Here is a 15,172-nt window from a genome sequence, read left to right as displayed (position 1 = left end):
AAGCCATCACGGTTTTGTTTGCAAGTTATTACCTATTTGTATGACACAAAATCATTTACAGTCACAAACTGTACAGAGTAGTTGATAGGGAACAACATATCTGTGGCTTAGAGTAAAAAAAGATTGCTTCGGTTGTAATTAAAATAATCATTGACAGGATATAAGACTTTAAAATCTATAAAGTATGATAATTTGGCTATGGAGACATTGTAATATGTCTAACACAGAAGTCTGGATAGTAGAAAGGTGAGTAGAATGAGCTAGAAAGGTAAGAGACCAACATGCAGAACTGTGCTAGTTCTTGCTCAGTATACTCTTCAGACTTCTCTCTACCGCTTCGTCTAATTCTTCTTCCAGCTCTTCCTTCTTGGACATAGCCAGTTTGGATTGGTAATCTCTTACTATTTGGTCTATATATGGTGCGCTTTGTGTCCCATGTAGCATCAATGTCCATTCCTTCAGTACTCCCCTCTGTGGCATGCTATCAACAAATCCAACTTCCAGAACCCAAGTGCCTCTGGGGTCTTCTCCCCAAGTGTGTGTTGTCATGAAAGGCCATTTGTCAAAACCCACCTTGGAGTCATCATCTCTTGGACGTCGGCTCAGTAAAATGGATTTAGTCCCCATAGGTGATGTCATGTTGATGTTGAGGTCCCCTCGCCTAGTAGAGTTCACGGTTATAACTGCTTGCACGTGTTCTAGGTAGCGGACAAAGTTTTCTTTCCCCTCACAAGCATCAGTTGTAAGTGTTAGAACCAACTTGCCACTTGATGGTATTTTTCTGAGGGTTTAACAACAATAACATAGGTTAAAATGATATATACGATGAGGCACACCTTATTTTTCATTAAACATCTACATGTGTTTATACAAACACACAAAAATACTATAATAGAATTTGAAGAGCATGAATGAGCAGGGAGAATGGAACTCCATAGACAGGCAGGAGTTGGAGGTTGTGCCATACATGATTTGAAGAATACAGTAAGTGCTCACGGATGACCTATTGCCTCACCAAGTTAACTATCACTTCATATGGCTCACCATTGTCATCTTCATATTTACTCATCACCATAAAACTGACTCTGGATTAAATACCATTATGAAACTCTTCAGTCATCTACATAATAAAATGGAAAGCAAGCCAAATCCAGAGATTTAAAGTGACCGTGAGCACCAAATCCACATGGTACTTATTTTTAATATTTGCTAAAATCATTATTTTTCATATTATGTTATCTGTTCATTCCCATAGCCTCCTAATATTAAAGTATGTAACCGTTTCCTTCTTAACTCAAAACAATTTATTGAAAGAAAATGAAGGAGCCAAATCTAGATCGATAGGACTCAAGCTTTATAAATAAAATATTGACATTTTAAGGAGCAAGTCAGCACCTGATTTGAAAGTACTTTACAAAACAAACACAGAAAGAAGGAACATGTTAAGGAAGTACTTGCTGATAGTTAAGAAATAGCAATGTCTATTAAAAATTATACATGGCTTTTTTTGCTTACTAGTATTTCTGGTTCTGGTTTAATTATATGTTATAGTCTCTAGAAAAACTGAAAGCAGCTGGTCTTGTGAGACAGCTACTATTAAAGGATGTCAGAAAGCATATCTGGCTAGAATGACAGGAGGCCATTTCAGAATATTTCAGTACCATCAGATTCAAATCTGTATCCTTGCCCTAATCTGCACTCAAACCCAAATCATGAGCCCTATCCCTAATTTAGTCTGGATTATAACACACTTTTGTTTGCTCATTTATACTAAAAAATGGCTATATTTGACATTTGAAACACACACACACACACACACACACACACAGGGACACAACTATTTTGCCACATTCTCAATATGTCAAATCCTGAGGCCTTCATTCCTTAGTTATTATAACTCAGTTCTTATGTAGAGAAACCTCCAGTGAACTCAACAAAATTTGCCTGAATACGGTTGAAATAAAAACTAGGGACAAAATGTATGGCCAGCCTCTGCATGAGTGCAATTTACACTCTTTGGGTGAAATCTTAGCCCCACTTAAGTCAATGGGAGTTTTGCCATTGACTTTAGAGGAGCTAGGATTTCACATTTTGTGCCCGCAATTACACTCTTTGTGCTTGTGTGAGCAAAGCAATTGTTCCCCAATTTTCAACCCAAAAGGGGTAGGGATGAGGCAGAGTTGTGGTACACCCCTTTCAGGTGCTAGCCAATGGAGAGTGGTAGCAGTGAGTTCACTCCCCAGGTATTCCTGAGAACTCTGGGAGACACCGTACCTGAGAAAGCGACAATGTCAGTGAGGATTTATGTTGGTGCAGTGTGGCTCCACATTGCCACTAGCACATGCCTAATAGGCACTCCTGGGCCCTGAAAAATTACCTCAGGAATTGCCTCACAAATCATACTAACTACAGAGGTGGTGTAAAAAACGGTGAATGCCTTTAACAGCAACATGCAGTGAACAATGTAAAATGTTGCCTCTGAGTGAGTGAAGCAGCTGAAAGATATAAGAATTACTTCAGTCATTACAAAAATCCTTTTGATGTAATTATCAAACTCTGTTTGCCTTCTGACCTGCCCAAAAATTCTTCTCCATGTCTAACTTCCATGCCCCCCGCATTATGCAATTGTTCATAATTCTATAGTGTTGCATGTGCCACTCTTTTAAGAAGTGCAACATTGGTCATGTTGGGATGAGGAAACAGAATTTCCCTTTTAAAAGTAACGTTTGCAATCAGAAAAATAAGGTTGATATTTTACTAAGTGCTATTGTGATACAGTGAGACTCAAAAGGAGCCTTTATAAGGGTTATTTTTATATGTTCAAAAAATTAATTTTTCAAAATGCATAACAACAGGGTGACTATTAGGTAGAAATGCCACTCGGCAGGAACTCATGTCCATAGGAAAAGTGGCACTTAACATGGACTTTGAAAAGTTTTATTTTGTAAAGTTGGCTTAGCTTTTAAATGTTGCAATTCATGATTTTTCCCTTGGCAACAAGAGCAACCCCAATGATAAGGTTGTTGATGCTTAGCAACCATTGACTCTCTGCAAGAGGAAGCTGCATTTCTGTCCATTATCAAATGACATAATAGTTAAACTCTGGTGTCTTGGAATCTTTCACCGCAATACACCATAGAGATCAAAATGTCTAAAGAATAGTTAACTAGTTTAGAGTCTGTATATCCTGTGGCTACAGTGAGACCTCATACCTCCTCGATCTCTTCAGACCTCGTAGGTTAAGCAGGCTTGGGTTTGATCAATATTTGGATGGTAAACGTCCCCAAAATACTTTAGGGTTGAAGGAAGTGGTGTTAGTGAGTCAGCAGTTGGCAGTCTTACCATTGAGTCTGCACTGAACTCATGTTCCAGTCCGATGTTAGAGGTGCTGTCTTCCCCAGATGAGATGTAAAACTGAGGTTTAGACTACCTGTAGTGATTAAAGCTCCCAAGGAATTTTTTTTTTTTTTTTGCAGGAGTGAGATTGCTAACTCAACTGTTTTAAGAGTATGTGAAGTTTGTAAAGTGCTTTGGGATTCTTTGAGAGGAAAGGCACTGTTGTACATGTAAGATATTAACTGTTATTAATTACTGATTATTAACCAAATTAATTCAGATTAAGAGGGGGCAACCTGGGAAGAAGCAACATTCAGTGTTCTCCCTTTAACTATCATGCACTTTCCAAACCTAAGGTTGTTTTTGTTAAAGCTTTCTGAAATGTATATGAAAATGTGACCTTTTCTTTATTTTAATAATTTAGAATAAAGTTTATTAAAATCCAGAACGGTATCCAAATGTATTTTTTAAAGATGAATAGGCTCTGTTCCAGCCTAGGTTTTTTAATATAGTAAAGTAAGAAGGAGGTAAATTATTACAAGATCACTGTCATGCTGTTGAATAATGTTTTTATTTTTAATGTTTTATTTTTATGAGAAATGGGTACAAACTGCTACACCTATAAATCCCACCCTTTTCAAATAATAACAAAATAGCACAATTCTTCTAAGAGCAGTAAAGAAAGCATTTCACAAAGGTGTGCCCATAAGCCTGTCTCCTCTCACAAGTGACAGTATTGATCCTGAAATAAATCCGGGGTCTTATGTTATAATGATGATATTACATAGCTCTTCTCATCAATAGATCTCAAAGTGCTTTACAAAGGAAGTCAGGATCATTACCCCTGTCATAACTATAAAGGGAAGGGTAACAGCCCTCCTGTGTACAATACTATAAAATCTCTCCTGGCCAGAGACTCCAAAATCCTTTTACCTGTAAAGGGTTAAGAAGCTCAGGTAACCTGGCTGACACCTGACCCAAAGGACCAATAAGGGGACAAGATACTTTCAAATCTTGGTGTGGGGGGGGAGGCTTTTGTTTGTGCTCTTTGTTTTGGGGGGAGTTCGCTCTTGGGACTAAGAGGGACCAGACATCAATCCAGGCTCTCCAAATCTTTCTGAACAAGTCTCTCATATTTCAAAGTTGTAAGTAAACAGCCAGGCAAGGCGTGTTAGTTTTATCTTTGTTTTCTCAACTTGTAAATGTACTTTTTGCTAGGGTGTTTACCTCTGTTTGCTGTAACTTTGAACCTAAGGCTAGAGGGGGGTCCTCTGGGCTCTTTAAGTTTGATTACCCTGTAAAGTTATTTCCCATCCTGATTTTACAGAGATGTTTTTTACCTTTTTCTTTAATTAAAAGCCTTCTTTTTAAGAACCTGATTGATTTTTCCTTGTTTTTAGATCCAAGGGGGTTGGATCTTGATCCACCAGGAGTTGGTGGGAGAAAGGAGGGGGGATGGTTAATTTCTCCTTGTTTTAAGATCCAAGGGGTTTGGATCTGTATTCACCAGGGAATTGGTGAAGAGTCTCTCAAGCCTACCCAGGGAAGGGAATTAGCACATTGGGAGTGGTGGCAGCAGACCAGATCTAAGCTGATAGTTAAGCTTAGAAGTTTTCATGCAGGCCCCCACATTTGTACCCTAAAGTTCAGAGTGGGGAAGCAGCCTTGACAACCCCCATTTTATAGATAGGGAAACTGAGGAACAAAGAAGCAAAGTAATTTGTCTAAGGTAATCTAGCAGACCAGTAATAGAGCTGGGACTAAAACCCAGCTCCCCTGAGTCCCCAGCAACTGCACTATCCACTAGGCCACACTGCCTTTCATAGAACATTACTAATGGCTTTGGGCCAGATTCTGTTCCCCTTAAACGCATGGAGTAGTACCTTACCAGGACTACTTGAGGAATAAGTAAATACTCAGTGTGCATAAAGGGAGCAGAATCTTGACCATTGTACATATACATATTAATAATATAAAATGTTCAAAATAAAGGTATAATGCTATGAAGATTTTATCTTCCAAATCTGATTTGCCACACTGCATGCACCAGCTGTAGATGGGGAGGGAGGTTGATTTAAAAGTCTCTTACATGTGAAATATGTTAATCTGCCAGTAAAACTTGAAAAAACTTTCTTTGAACAGTTATAAATCAGCAATGATGCAGATGAAATCAATCAAGCTCAGGACACCTGGCTAGAAGTCGACACAACCTCCAATGGTGTGGTGTCATTATTGAGGTCTTGTTGGCATCCATATTTCCTCCATTTTGAAGCCTAGAGAATCTCAAACTTTAAATACTGATGTCTTTTCGTCACATCACACACAATAGGCTGTAGATTCTTCCCCAGCCTGTTTCTGCTAATCAGCAGTGTTGCTATGGCACACTACGGTCTATCCTGTGCTCCTAAATATAGAAAACATTGCGGCAGCAATGCCCAACTACAAAAATAAAACAATTATCCATGGCTGAAGCAAAATGTCAGTTACACTTGTCATCCAAACAGAATCGCTGGAGATGGGCTGGATCCTCCTCATATGGGTTTTGTTTTTATTTTAAAACCCAAAGTATAAAGATGTTGCAAATCATGAATTTTATTATCCACATGAGAGGCATGTCGGATGTGTGGCATCAACACTGTAATATTAGACATTTATATAAAACACAATCAAATATTTTAGGTGCATACTGTGAATCAAATGTATGCTAGTATTTTCTGGCTTGAGTCTGTAACAGATTAGGGAGAGATTTTCAAGCACGGTTACCAGTAAGGTGCCTGACTCTCATTGAAATGGCTTATCATTTGTGCCTTTGAAACCTCCCCCTTAGAAAACCAGATCTTGGAATTTGTCCAAGCTGTGCTAGGCGTAGCTCAGGAGGATGTGAAAAGGTGGCTTCAAGCCACTTTTTGCCCCCCCCCCCCCAGTTCCGGGGCTGTTTGGCAAGTGGAGCAGCCACAAAAGGAACTTCTACACTGCAATAAAAGACCTGTGGCATGGCTGCGGGTGGCCCGGGTCAGCTGACTTGGACAGTCTGGGATCAGCTGTGGGGCTATACTATTGCAGTGTAGACGCCCGGGCTCTGAGACCCTACGAGGGGGGAGGGTCTCAGAGCCCCAGTCCAAGCCCAAATGTCTCCACGGCAGTTTTTAGTCCTGCAGCCCCAGCCCAAGTCAGCTGACCCAGGCTTTGAGACTTGGTGCAATGGGTTTTTTTATCACAGCGTAGATGTTTCCAAAAAGGCTTTCTTCTACCTGGGGATCCCTGGAAAGCAAATACATTCCAGCCATATCCCTTGTTCCCTGGATACCTCCACCGGGGCAAAGCACCTCTTTAAAAATACTTCAGCAGTAAAGAGCACCAACTTTCATTTATTTTGCCATCCCATCATGTCTTTCAGTTGGGGATCCTTTTTGATGTGATGACGTTAATCATTGCAAAACGACTGCATACTTCTATCTAATACATTTCAGTAGTGGTAATGTGACTGGGAAATTAAGAAAGGAGGAGACTATTAGGTACATACTGAGCTATTTTTTGCTGAATATGCTCACAAGATGTCTCTACAATTTTAACTTTTGGACGCAGACAGACGTAACGGACTAACCTCTTTCATTTACCCCAGTATAATCCCAGTTTACTTTAAGGGTGCTGCATTAAAGTGATAGAGGCAGTGACGCTCAGAAATTTTTCAACACATTGTTTTTTTAATTAAAAAATGCTGAGTTATCAAAACCAAAACTTTTCATGAAATAGGGTTGGAATTGACAGATTTTCTCACTCAAAAAAAAAAAAGGTCAGAAAAAAGTTATTAAATGGAAAATTTCGTTTTCCAGTTTGAAACAAATTTTTGTTTAGAAATTTAAGCTAATACAACTGAAAAAGGTTAAAGAAAAGAATGATGAAATCAAAAAAACCATTTTGAAATTATCAAAACAAAACATTTCAATTGACCCAAAATGGAAAATAAAAGGGTTTTCAGTATGCAAATATTGTTGATGTTTTGATTTTTCATCCTGCCCAGCTCTACTTGAGCGGAGATTTTGGCCCAATTTGTCTTTATAAATCATTCTGCATTTTAGTTATTCGGTCAAATCTGAACCATCCCTTGGCTTTGGTTTTGCAGAAACAAAATTTAATGGATGAGGTTTTGCAAAAGCAACTCACAGCCTTCCTGGCCTATCTTAGCTCTGTGCCATGGTGGTACATTGCTTTCTTCTCCTTTTTCTATAAAATAATAATGCCTTTAACAATGGCACTGAAAAGCCAAATTGAAAATGTTATAGGCATAAATTGGCCATCATTAGGTTAGTATTTCAAATAATTAAATTGAACTTTAGCTGTTGTAGTCAATTAGTATTAATTGATTCACTTGTTGACTCATTCTACTTTGCACATGAAAGTAATCAGAAAATAATTTGCCTACCTAGCTGGCAATTAGAGATGTGGAGAACATAAAACAAACACAATTAAATGCTGTAATGTTCAAACTGAATCTTTGATACCTGTGAGTGATTGTTATAGTTTTCTGGAGTTAATATTATCCACTAGACTAGGAAATTGCCAAATTTAAACATATCACAGTGTAACAGAATATACCTATGTGTTCACACCCACACACTATTGTAATAATCTTTTTACAAAGTATGCTTTGTAAAGTATCATTTGAAAACTCATGATTTGCTGGTCAGTATTGTCCTGATAAAATATGTGTGGTAACATTGTACGTGAAGCTATAAGATTCTCCTGTATGGTGTTATTAACACTTGTTTAAACCCCACAGCTCTGCCCAAACAGAAATTGGCAAACAGGTCTGTCCCAAACAAAGGAATATGGGCTCTACTTAATTTGCATTTAAGCAGTAAACAGAGTCATCAAGCAGGAAGGGATGAGAAAGGGAGTTCAAACATGTGAGTAAAAGCCAGCAGTGAACATCCTTCCACATAGCTTTTGTGGCCTGTGCCTAGCTGGTAATATTTTTTTAAAGAGGGGGACTGAAACTACAAAAAGGAGGGACAAATACTCCAAGGCACCTGTCTCTCCCTGCCAATTGCATTCACTGGATTCAAAGAGACAAAGGAAGCAGGTGTTATACTCTGCGGAGTTTGGTCAGTAATCTGCTGGAGCATATAGTGAGACATTTTGCTTGATTCTAGTACAGTTTGTTAAATTAGGCTTTAGCAAACATCTTATCTTTATTTTTCTTGTAACCATTTCTGACTTTTATGCCTCATTACTTGTACTCACTTAAAATCTATCTCTTTGTAGTTAATAAACTTGTTTTACTGTCTTATCTAAACCAGTGTGTTTAAATTTAAGTGTCTGAATAACTACTGAGATAATCAGGTGGCATATTATTCCTTTTAAGGAATGATAGCCTTAAAATATTTGTGCTGTCGAGGAGAGGGCTGGGCAGTATGGGACATACATTTCTGGGAGAAAATCTGATACTGAGGGTGTGTTGGGGTCACTGTTTCTGTGTGTGTCTGTCTGTGGTCACTTAAGTGCCTGAAAGGGAACAAACTCCCTAGATTGGAAAAAGAGCATTGTCTTCACTTACTCAGGTTCTTGTATTGATCCTCCAACACAGTGGAATCTCTCTGGAACAGTCTTCCAGTCTTTTGCCATTTTAACCATTGCCCCAGCATCGAGGACTCCATAGCCAAACAAATGGTTAAATTCCAGACCAACACCATTTCTACGCCATTGATGGACTTCGTCATGAAGTTGGTTCCTTTTGGAGGTGAGCACTGTCAGATGCTGCATGTCTCTCCACGTCAGATCCAGGCTATGGAAGAATAACATAGAAAAGGTTATTTTGTGGTGTTTAGAAGAGGAATGAGAAAGTATGACATGTCCAAACTGTCTTCATTACATAAAACCTGCCTCAGAAAAATCCTCCATATCTTTTGGCCCAGAACAATCTCAAACCAAGATCTATTGACACAGTGCAGTGAAGAGGATCTGAGCACCATCATTGCCAGGAGGCATTGGAGGTGGATCAGTCATGTGCTTCAGATGGAAACTGATTCCATCACCAGAGTAGCAATAAGATGGACACCAGAAGGCAAGTGAAAACAAGGCCGCCCGAAAACAACATGGCGAAGTGCTGTGGAAGCCGAGACGGAAAACCTGGGGCACAGCTGGGGAACCATTGAAAGACTTGCCAGAAACAGACAGGAGTGGAGGAGTTTCATTACTGCCCTAAACGCCAGAGGCGTAATTAGGAACATGATGATGATGATGAAGAAGAGGATGGTTTTCTCTTTCCATAATAAGTTTGAAAGGACTGGTGTATTTGAACACTCCGTAAGGTAAATGCACTAAAAATAGAAGTGTAGACATTGTGGCTCAAGTTTTAGCTATTTTTAGCATGCTAGCCCAAGTCTATTTGCTGAGACTGCCTACAATGGCATGTGGCCCATCGGCGACTGCCAGTAGCAAAAATCCCCAACTGCTGGAGACGGGACACTAGATGGAGAGGGCTCTGAGTTACTACTGAGAATTCTTTCCCAGGTATCTGCCTGGTAGGTCTTGTCCACATGCTCAGGGTCTAACTGATCGCCATATTTGGGAATTTTCCACCGGGTCAGATTGGCAGAGATCCAGGGGGGTTTTCACCTTCCTCTGCAGCATGGGACATGGGTCACTTGCAGGTTTAAACTAGTGTAAATGGTGAACATAAGAACGGCCGTACCGGGTCAGACCAAAGGTCCATCTAGCCCAGTATCCTGTCTACCGACAGTGGCCAATGCCAGGTGCCCCAGAGGGAGTGAACCTAACAGGCAATGATCAAGTGATCTCTCTCCTGCCATCCATCTCCACCCTCTGACAGACAGAGGCTAGGGACACCATTCCTTACCCGTCCTGGCTAATAGCCATTAATGGACTTAACCACCATGAATTTATCCAGTTCTCTTTTAAACTCTGTTATAGTCCTAGCCTTCACAACCTCCTCAAGTAAGGAGTTCCACAAGTTGACTGTGCGCTGCGTGAAGAAGAACTTCCTTTTATTTGTTTTAAACCTGCTGCCTATTAATTTCATTTGATGACCCCTAGTTCTTGTATTATGGGAATAAGTAAATAACTTTTCCTTATCCACTTTCTCCACATCACTCATGATTTTATATACCTCTATCATATCCCCCCTTAGTCTCCTCTTTTCCAAGCTGAAGAGTCCTAGCCTCTTTAATCTCTCCTCATATGGGACCCGTTCCAAACCCTTAATCATTTTAGTTGCCCTTTTCTGAACCTTTTCTAGTGCCAGTATATCTTTTTTGAGATGAGGAGACCACATCTGTACGCAGTATTCGAGATGAGGGCGTACCATCGATTTATATAAGGGCAATAATATATTCTCAGTCTTATTCTCTATCCCCTTTTTAATGATTCCTAACATCCTGTTTGCCTTTTTGACCGCCTCTGCACACTGCGTGGACATTTTCAGAGAACTATCCACGATGACTCCAAGATCTTTTTCCTGACTTGTTGTAGCTAAATTAGCCCCCATCATATTGTATGTATAGTTGGGGTTATTTTTTCCAATGTGCATTACTTTACATTTATCCACATTAAATTTCATTTGCCATTTTGTTGCCCAATCACTTAGTTTTGTGAGATCTTTTTGAAGTTCTTCACAGTCTGCTTTGGACTTAACTATCTTTAGCAGTTTAGTATCATCTGCAAACTTTGCCACCTCACTGTTTACCCCTTTCTCCAGATCATTTATGAATAAGTTGAATAGGATCGGTCCGAGGACTGACCCTTGGGGAACACCACTAGTTACCTCTCTCCATTCTGAGAATTTACCATTAATTCCTACCCTTTGTTCCCTGTCTTTTAACCAGTTCTCAATCCATGAAAGGACCTTCCCTTTTATCCCATGGCAGCTTAATTTACATAAGAGCCTTTGGTGAGGGACCTTGTCAAAGGCTTTCTGGAAATCTAAGTACACTATGTCCACTGGATCCCCCTTGTACACATGTTTGTTGACCCCTTCAAAGAATTCTAATAGATTAGTAAGACACGATTTCCCTTTACAGAAACCATGTTGACTATTGCTCAACAGTTTATGTTTTTCTATGTGTCGGACAATTTTATTCTTAACTATTGTTTCGACTAATTTGCCCGGTACAGACGTTAGACTTACCGGTCTGTAATTGCCGGGATCACCTCTAGAGCCCTTTTTAAATATTGGCGTTACATTAGCTAACTTCCAGTCATTGGGTACAGAAGCTGATTTAAAGGACAGGTTACAAACCTTAGTCAACAGTTCCGCAACTTCACATTTGAGTTCTTTCAGAACTCTTGGGTGAATGCCATCTGGTCCCGGTGACTTGTTAATGTTAAGTTTATCAATTAATTCCAAAACCTCCTCTCGTGACACTTCAATCCGTGACAGTTCCTCAGATTTGTCACCTACAAAAGCCAGCTCAGGTTTGGGAATCTCCCCAACATCCTCAGCCGTGAAGACTGAAGCAAAGAATCCATTTAGTTTCTCCGCAATGACTTTATCGTCTTTAAGCGCTCCTTTTGTATCTCGATCATCAAGGGGCCCCACTGGTTGTTTAAGCAGGCTTCCTGCTTCTGATGTACTTTAAAAACATTTTGTTATTACCTTTGGAGTTTTTGGCTCGCCGTTCTTCAAACTCCTCTTTGGCTTTTCTTATTACATTCTTGCACTTAATTTGGCAGCGTTTATGCTCCTTTCTATTTGCCTCACTAGGATTTGACTTCCACTTTTTAAAGGAAGTCTTTTTATCTCTCACTGCTTCTTTTACATGGTTGTTACATGGTGGATTCTCTATAACATGAGGTCTTTAAACCATGTTTTGAGGACTTCAGTAACTCAGCCAGAGGTTAGGGGTCTATTACAGGAGTGGATGGGTGAGGTTCTGTGGCCTGCAACGTGCAGGAGGTCAGACTAGATGATCACGATGGTCCCTTCTGACTGTAAAGCGTATGAGATTGGGAGGCTTGCTCCCAGCTGCAGTGTAGACATACTGTCTATGGTCAGAGTTCTAGGATTTTAAATCATAGAGACACCTATTAGTCCTCCAGAACTCAAAGAAAAGAGACCCTGTCTGGAGCACAGACCTCAGTCTGCTCACAGCTATAGAAATATGGCAAGTGCACAGGGCAGCATGATGGACACAGTGGTGTTGTGTAGGCAGTCATTCTAGCCATACCTCTACGTCCATGGGTGGGTGTGGAACTGTGTGCTAGCCAGGGTTTATATTGTCAGGGAGCAACTGGTGGTAGAGCAGAGGAAAACTCAAGAGGTGGGGGGAGTCCATGGGGACACAGCCAGAAGTGGGCACAGAGGAAACTGGAGGAGGGAAACAGGTGAGTCAGCTTGGGGAGGGGGCATCAGGGAGACAGACGGTGAAGTTGGAGAAAGACTATGAAGGGCACGTCAGCAGGCAGCCAGAGACAAAGCAGGTGGGGAGGGGAGGAAATATCTGTAAAAGGAATCAATATATGCAAATAAGGCAGTGCACATTATATACACGATGCAAATGAGGGCATTGCATTATTTACATAAACTCATCTAAGTTCCTGCACCCAGGGCTTGATTCAAAGCTCTTGAAGTTCAATAGGAGTCTTTCTATTTATTTCAGTGGGCTTTGGATCTGGCTGCTCTACCTTTAACAGCCGTTAACGTCAGCCTTACAGACAAGTAATTCAAAAAACAAAAAAAATCCCTCTTCTCCTAAACCTACTTAGCCTCCAGTGCCAATGCAAACACGCCAGCTGCCTCAGGTGCAGCTGCAGATGTTCCAGAATGACGTAGGGTACAGTTGCCATATAAATCCGTAGTAGCCTGCAAAAATATCGAAAAAATGTGTAAGACTAGTTATTTCATTCTCCGTTGTGCTACAGACATGGAACAGCATGGAAGACAATACTTGTTGATTAGAGTAATGTTATACTTGTCACTAGGAACAGAATAATTACTGCCTTTTCAAACTACTAGATCACCTTTAAAATAGAATGGATAGATACACAGGGCTGGTGGGAACATGTGATTGGACAATGACAGTAAGATTAACATCTAAAATTCATAGAGATATTATATTTCTATAAATGTCACAAAGCCCCTCCAGTCATCAATAGGATTTGAACCCAAGACTTTTAGCACCATAGTAGTTTTCTACTGCTTGAGTTACAGGAGTAGCTCCAATAGCAGGCAGTAGTATGGGTGCTATCATCTATGAGGACTAGCCACTAGAGGGAAATGTGACACAGTCTGCATTGCACAGTGATAGTCATGTATGTAATGTAGATCACTTCATGCATACAACTGACCCAATGAAATAAGTCAGTATTTTCAAACTCATACAACAGATCTAGGACAGTCCAGATTGTCTCTATACTCAGAACATGAAATAACTGGAAAATGTGTAGTATCTGTTGACAAACATTGACCTTTTTATTAAGACACCTGCCTGGCCCCTTTTAAGTATCAGACCCCACCCTGGATGATCTGAAGACTATTAAAGTAAGAGAATCCCCACCACACACTAGCATACTAGGAGGAGCATGCTGTACCTTTCCAAGAGGTGGCATAGTGGAAACATTCCTAGTGTACACCTGGAACTGTGAGGGATTGTACCCCTAGGGTGTGAAGCTCCACTCTGCCCTCAACATGGGCCTGAACCTATCAGGTATAATCTGACACCTAATTTGTCATCTTTGGAGCAGGCTCCATCTTCTGTTTTGTACAGCACCTCACACAATGGGCTCCTGGTCCATGTCTGGGGCTCCTAGGTGTTACTACAATGCTAATAATAAAAATAGATCACTGTTGAATTAAACAATGGGAATTTGTGATGCAAATGTCAAGGTTGTTTATTTAGAGTTTTACACACATTAAAAAGGAGCTTTAATCCTTTGCTCTAGAGGCTTCTTAAGCTATTAAATAAACAACCATTTCTGTAACCACACTCCTAGACCAACCTCTCAAGAAAAACACTAAACAGACTGGCAAGGAGCGAGAATATGCAGAAACCACCCAGGAAGCTTGACAATATTCCATATTTCACTACTACTTTGCCCTGAACTTGTTTCGTTATCAACCTTATTCTGCCAAACATACACAGGGTTACAGACAAATTGGCAATGACTATATTAGCCTAAAATATGCTCAAATTGGAGGTGATGTGTTATGCTGGGGATTTCAACTCTTCGTTATCATGCAATTACACAAAGAAAGTCTGCCTGGGAATTAAAAATTCTGAGGACATATGAATAAATAAGCCCCAGCTTCACTTTCCAAGTTGTATTCTGATAACTAGGGAACACCACCTACATGCAGCCATAAAACATAGACGCTCATTGCTGCTTTCAATATCGACCTCCCATCTCATCAGCTGACAGTTTGGGCATTGTCAGGTATTGTGAATGAGAAAATATTAGTTTTAACAAAGGAACATCTGCTGCTCCTAAGCAGAAAATGATGCGTACAGACGTGTGTGAGTGTAGGGAGCAGGACAACAGCACAATAATATCTGCACCCACCACACCAGCTTCGGGATTTCTCTTCCTCCCATTGCTGAACGTGGAGGCCAAGGTCGAAGAGCAGCTTTCATCGTACAGAGCTGTCCGGCCATCATTAATAGCAGAATTGATGGAGATAGTCCACATGCTTGATGCATAGCCGTCACAGTTACAATCATCATAGCTGCCTCCATCTCCAGAGGCCCAGACGTAGATGCTGCCCTTGCCGCCACGGCCCTGTGGAAAAGAAATTGAGTCTGTCAGGTTAAATTATGCATTCAAACATGAAGCAAGGCATCCATCTGTCAAGGAGAAAACAGGCCCTAGATAAATGTACATC

General features: G+C 40.4%; 1 protein-coding gene across 2 annotated transcripts in view; it reads right to left on the bottom strand.

Annotated features, from left to right (window-relative positions):
• Positions 1 to 294: 294 nt before the first annotated feature.
• The window catches only part of PCSK2 (proprotein convertase subtilisin/kexin type 2), a 182,672-nt gene continuing 167,794 nt past the window's right edge, over positions 295 to 15,172 (bottom strand). For both annotated transcript variants that reach the window (XM_065401063.1, XM_065401064.1), the window contains 4 exons: positions 14,854 to 15,069; positions 13,056 to 13,156; positions 8,894 to 9,121; positions 295 to 781 (listed from right to left, as the gene is read on the bottom strand). In XM_065401063.1, the coding sequence (XP_065257135.1) occupies positions 295 to 781; positions 8,894 to 9,121; positions 13,056 to 13,156; positions 14,854 to 15,069 (1,032 nt within the window). The remainder of the gene's footprint in view (positions 782 to 8,893; positions 9,122 to 13,055; positions 13,157 to 14,853; positions 15,070 to 15,172) is intronic.

The sequence above is a fragment of the Emys orbicularis genome, chromosome 3 (assembly GCF_028017835.1).
Source record: "Emys orbicularis isolate rEmyOrb1 chromosome 3, rEmyOrb1.hap1, whole genome shotgun sequence".
Lineage (NCBI taxonomy): Eukaryota > Metazoa > Chordata > Testudines > Emydidae > Emys > Emys orbicularis.
The sequence above is the reverse complement of the archived record's forward strand: the minus strand, read 5'-3'. Positions and strand labels throughout refer to the sequence as shown.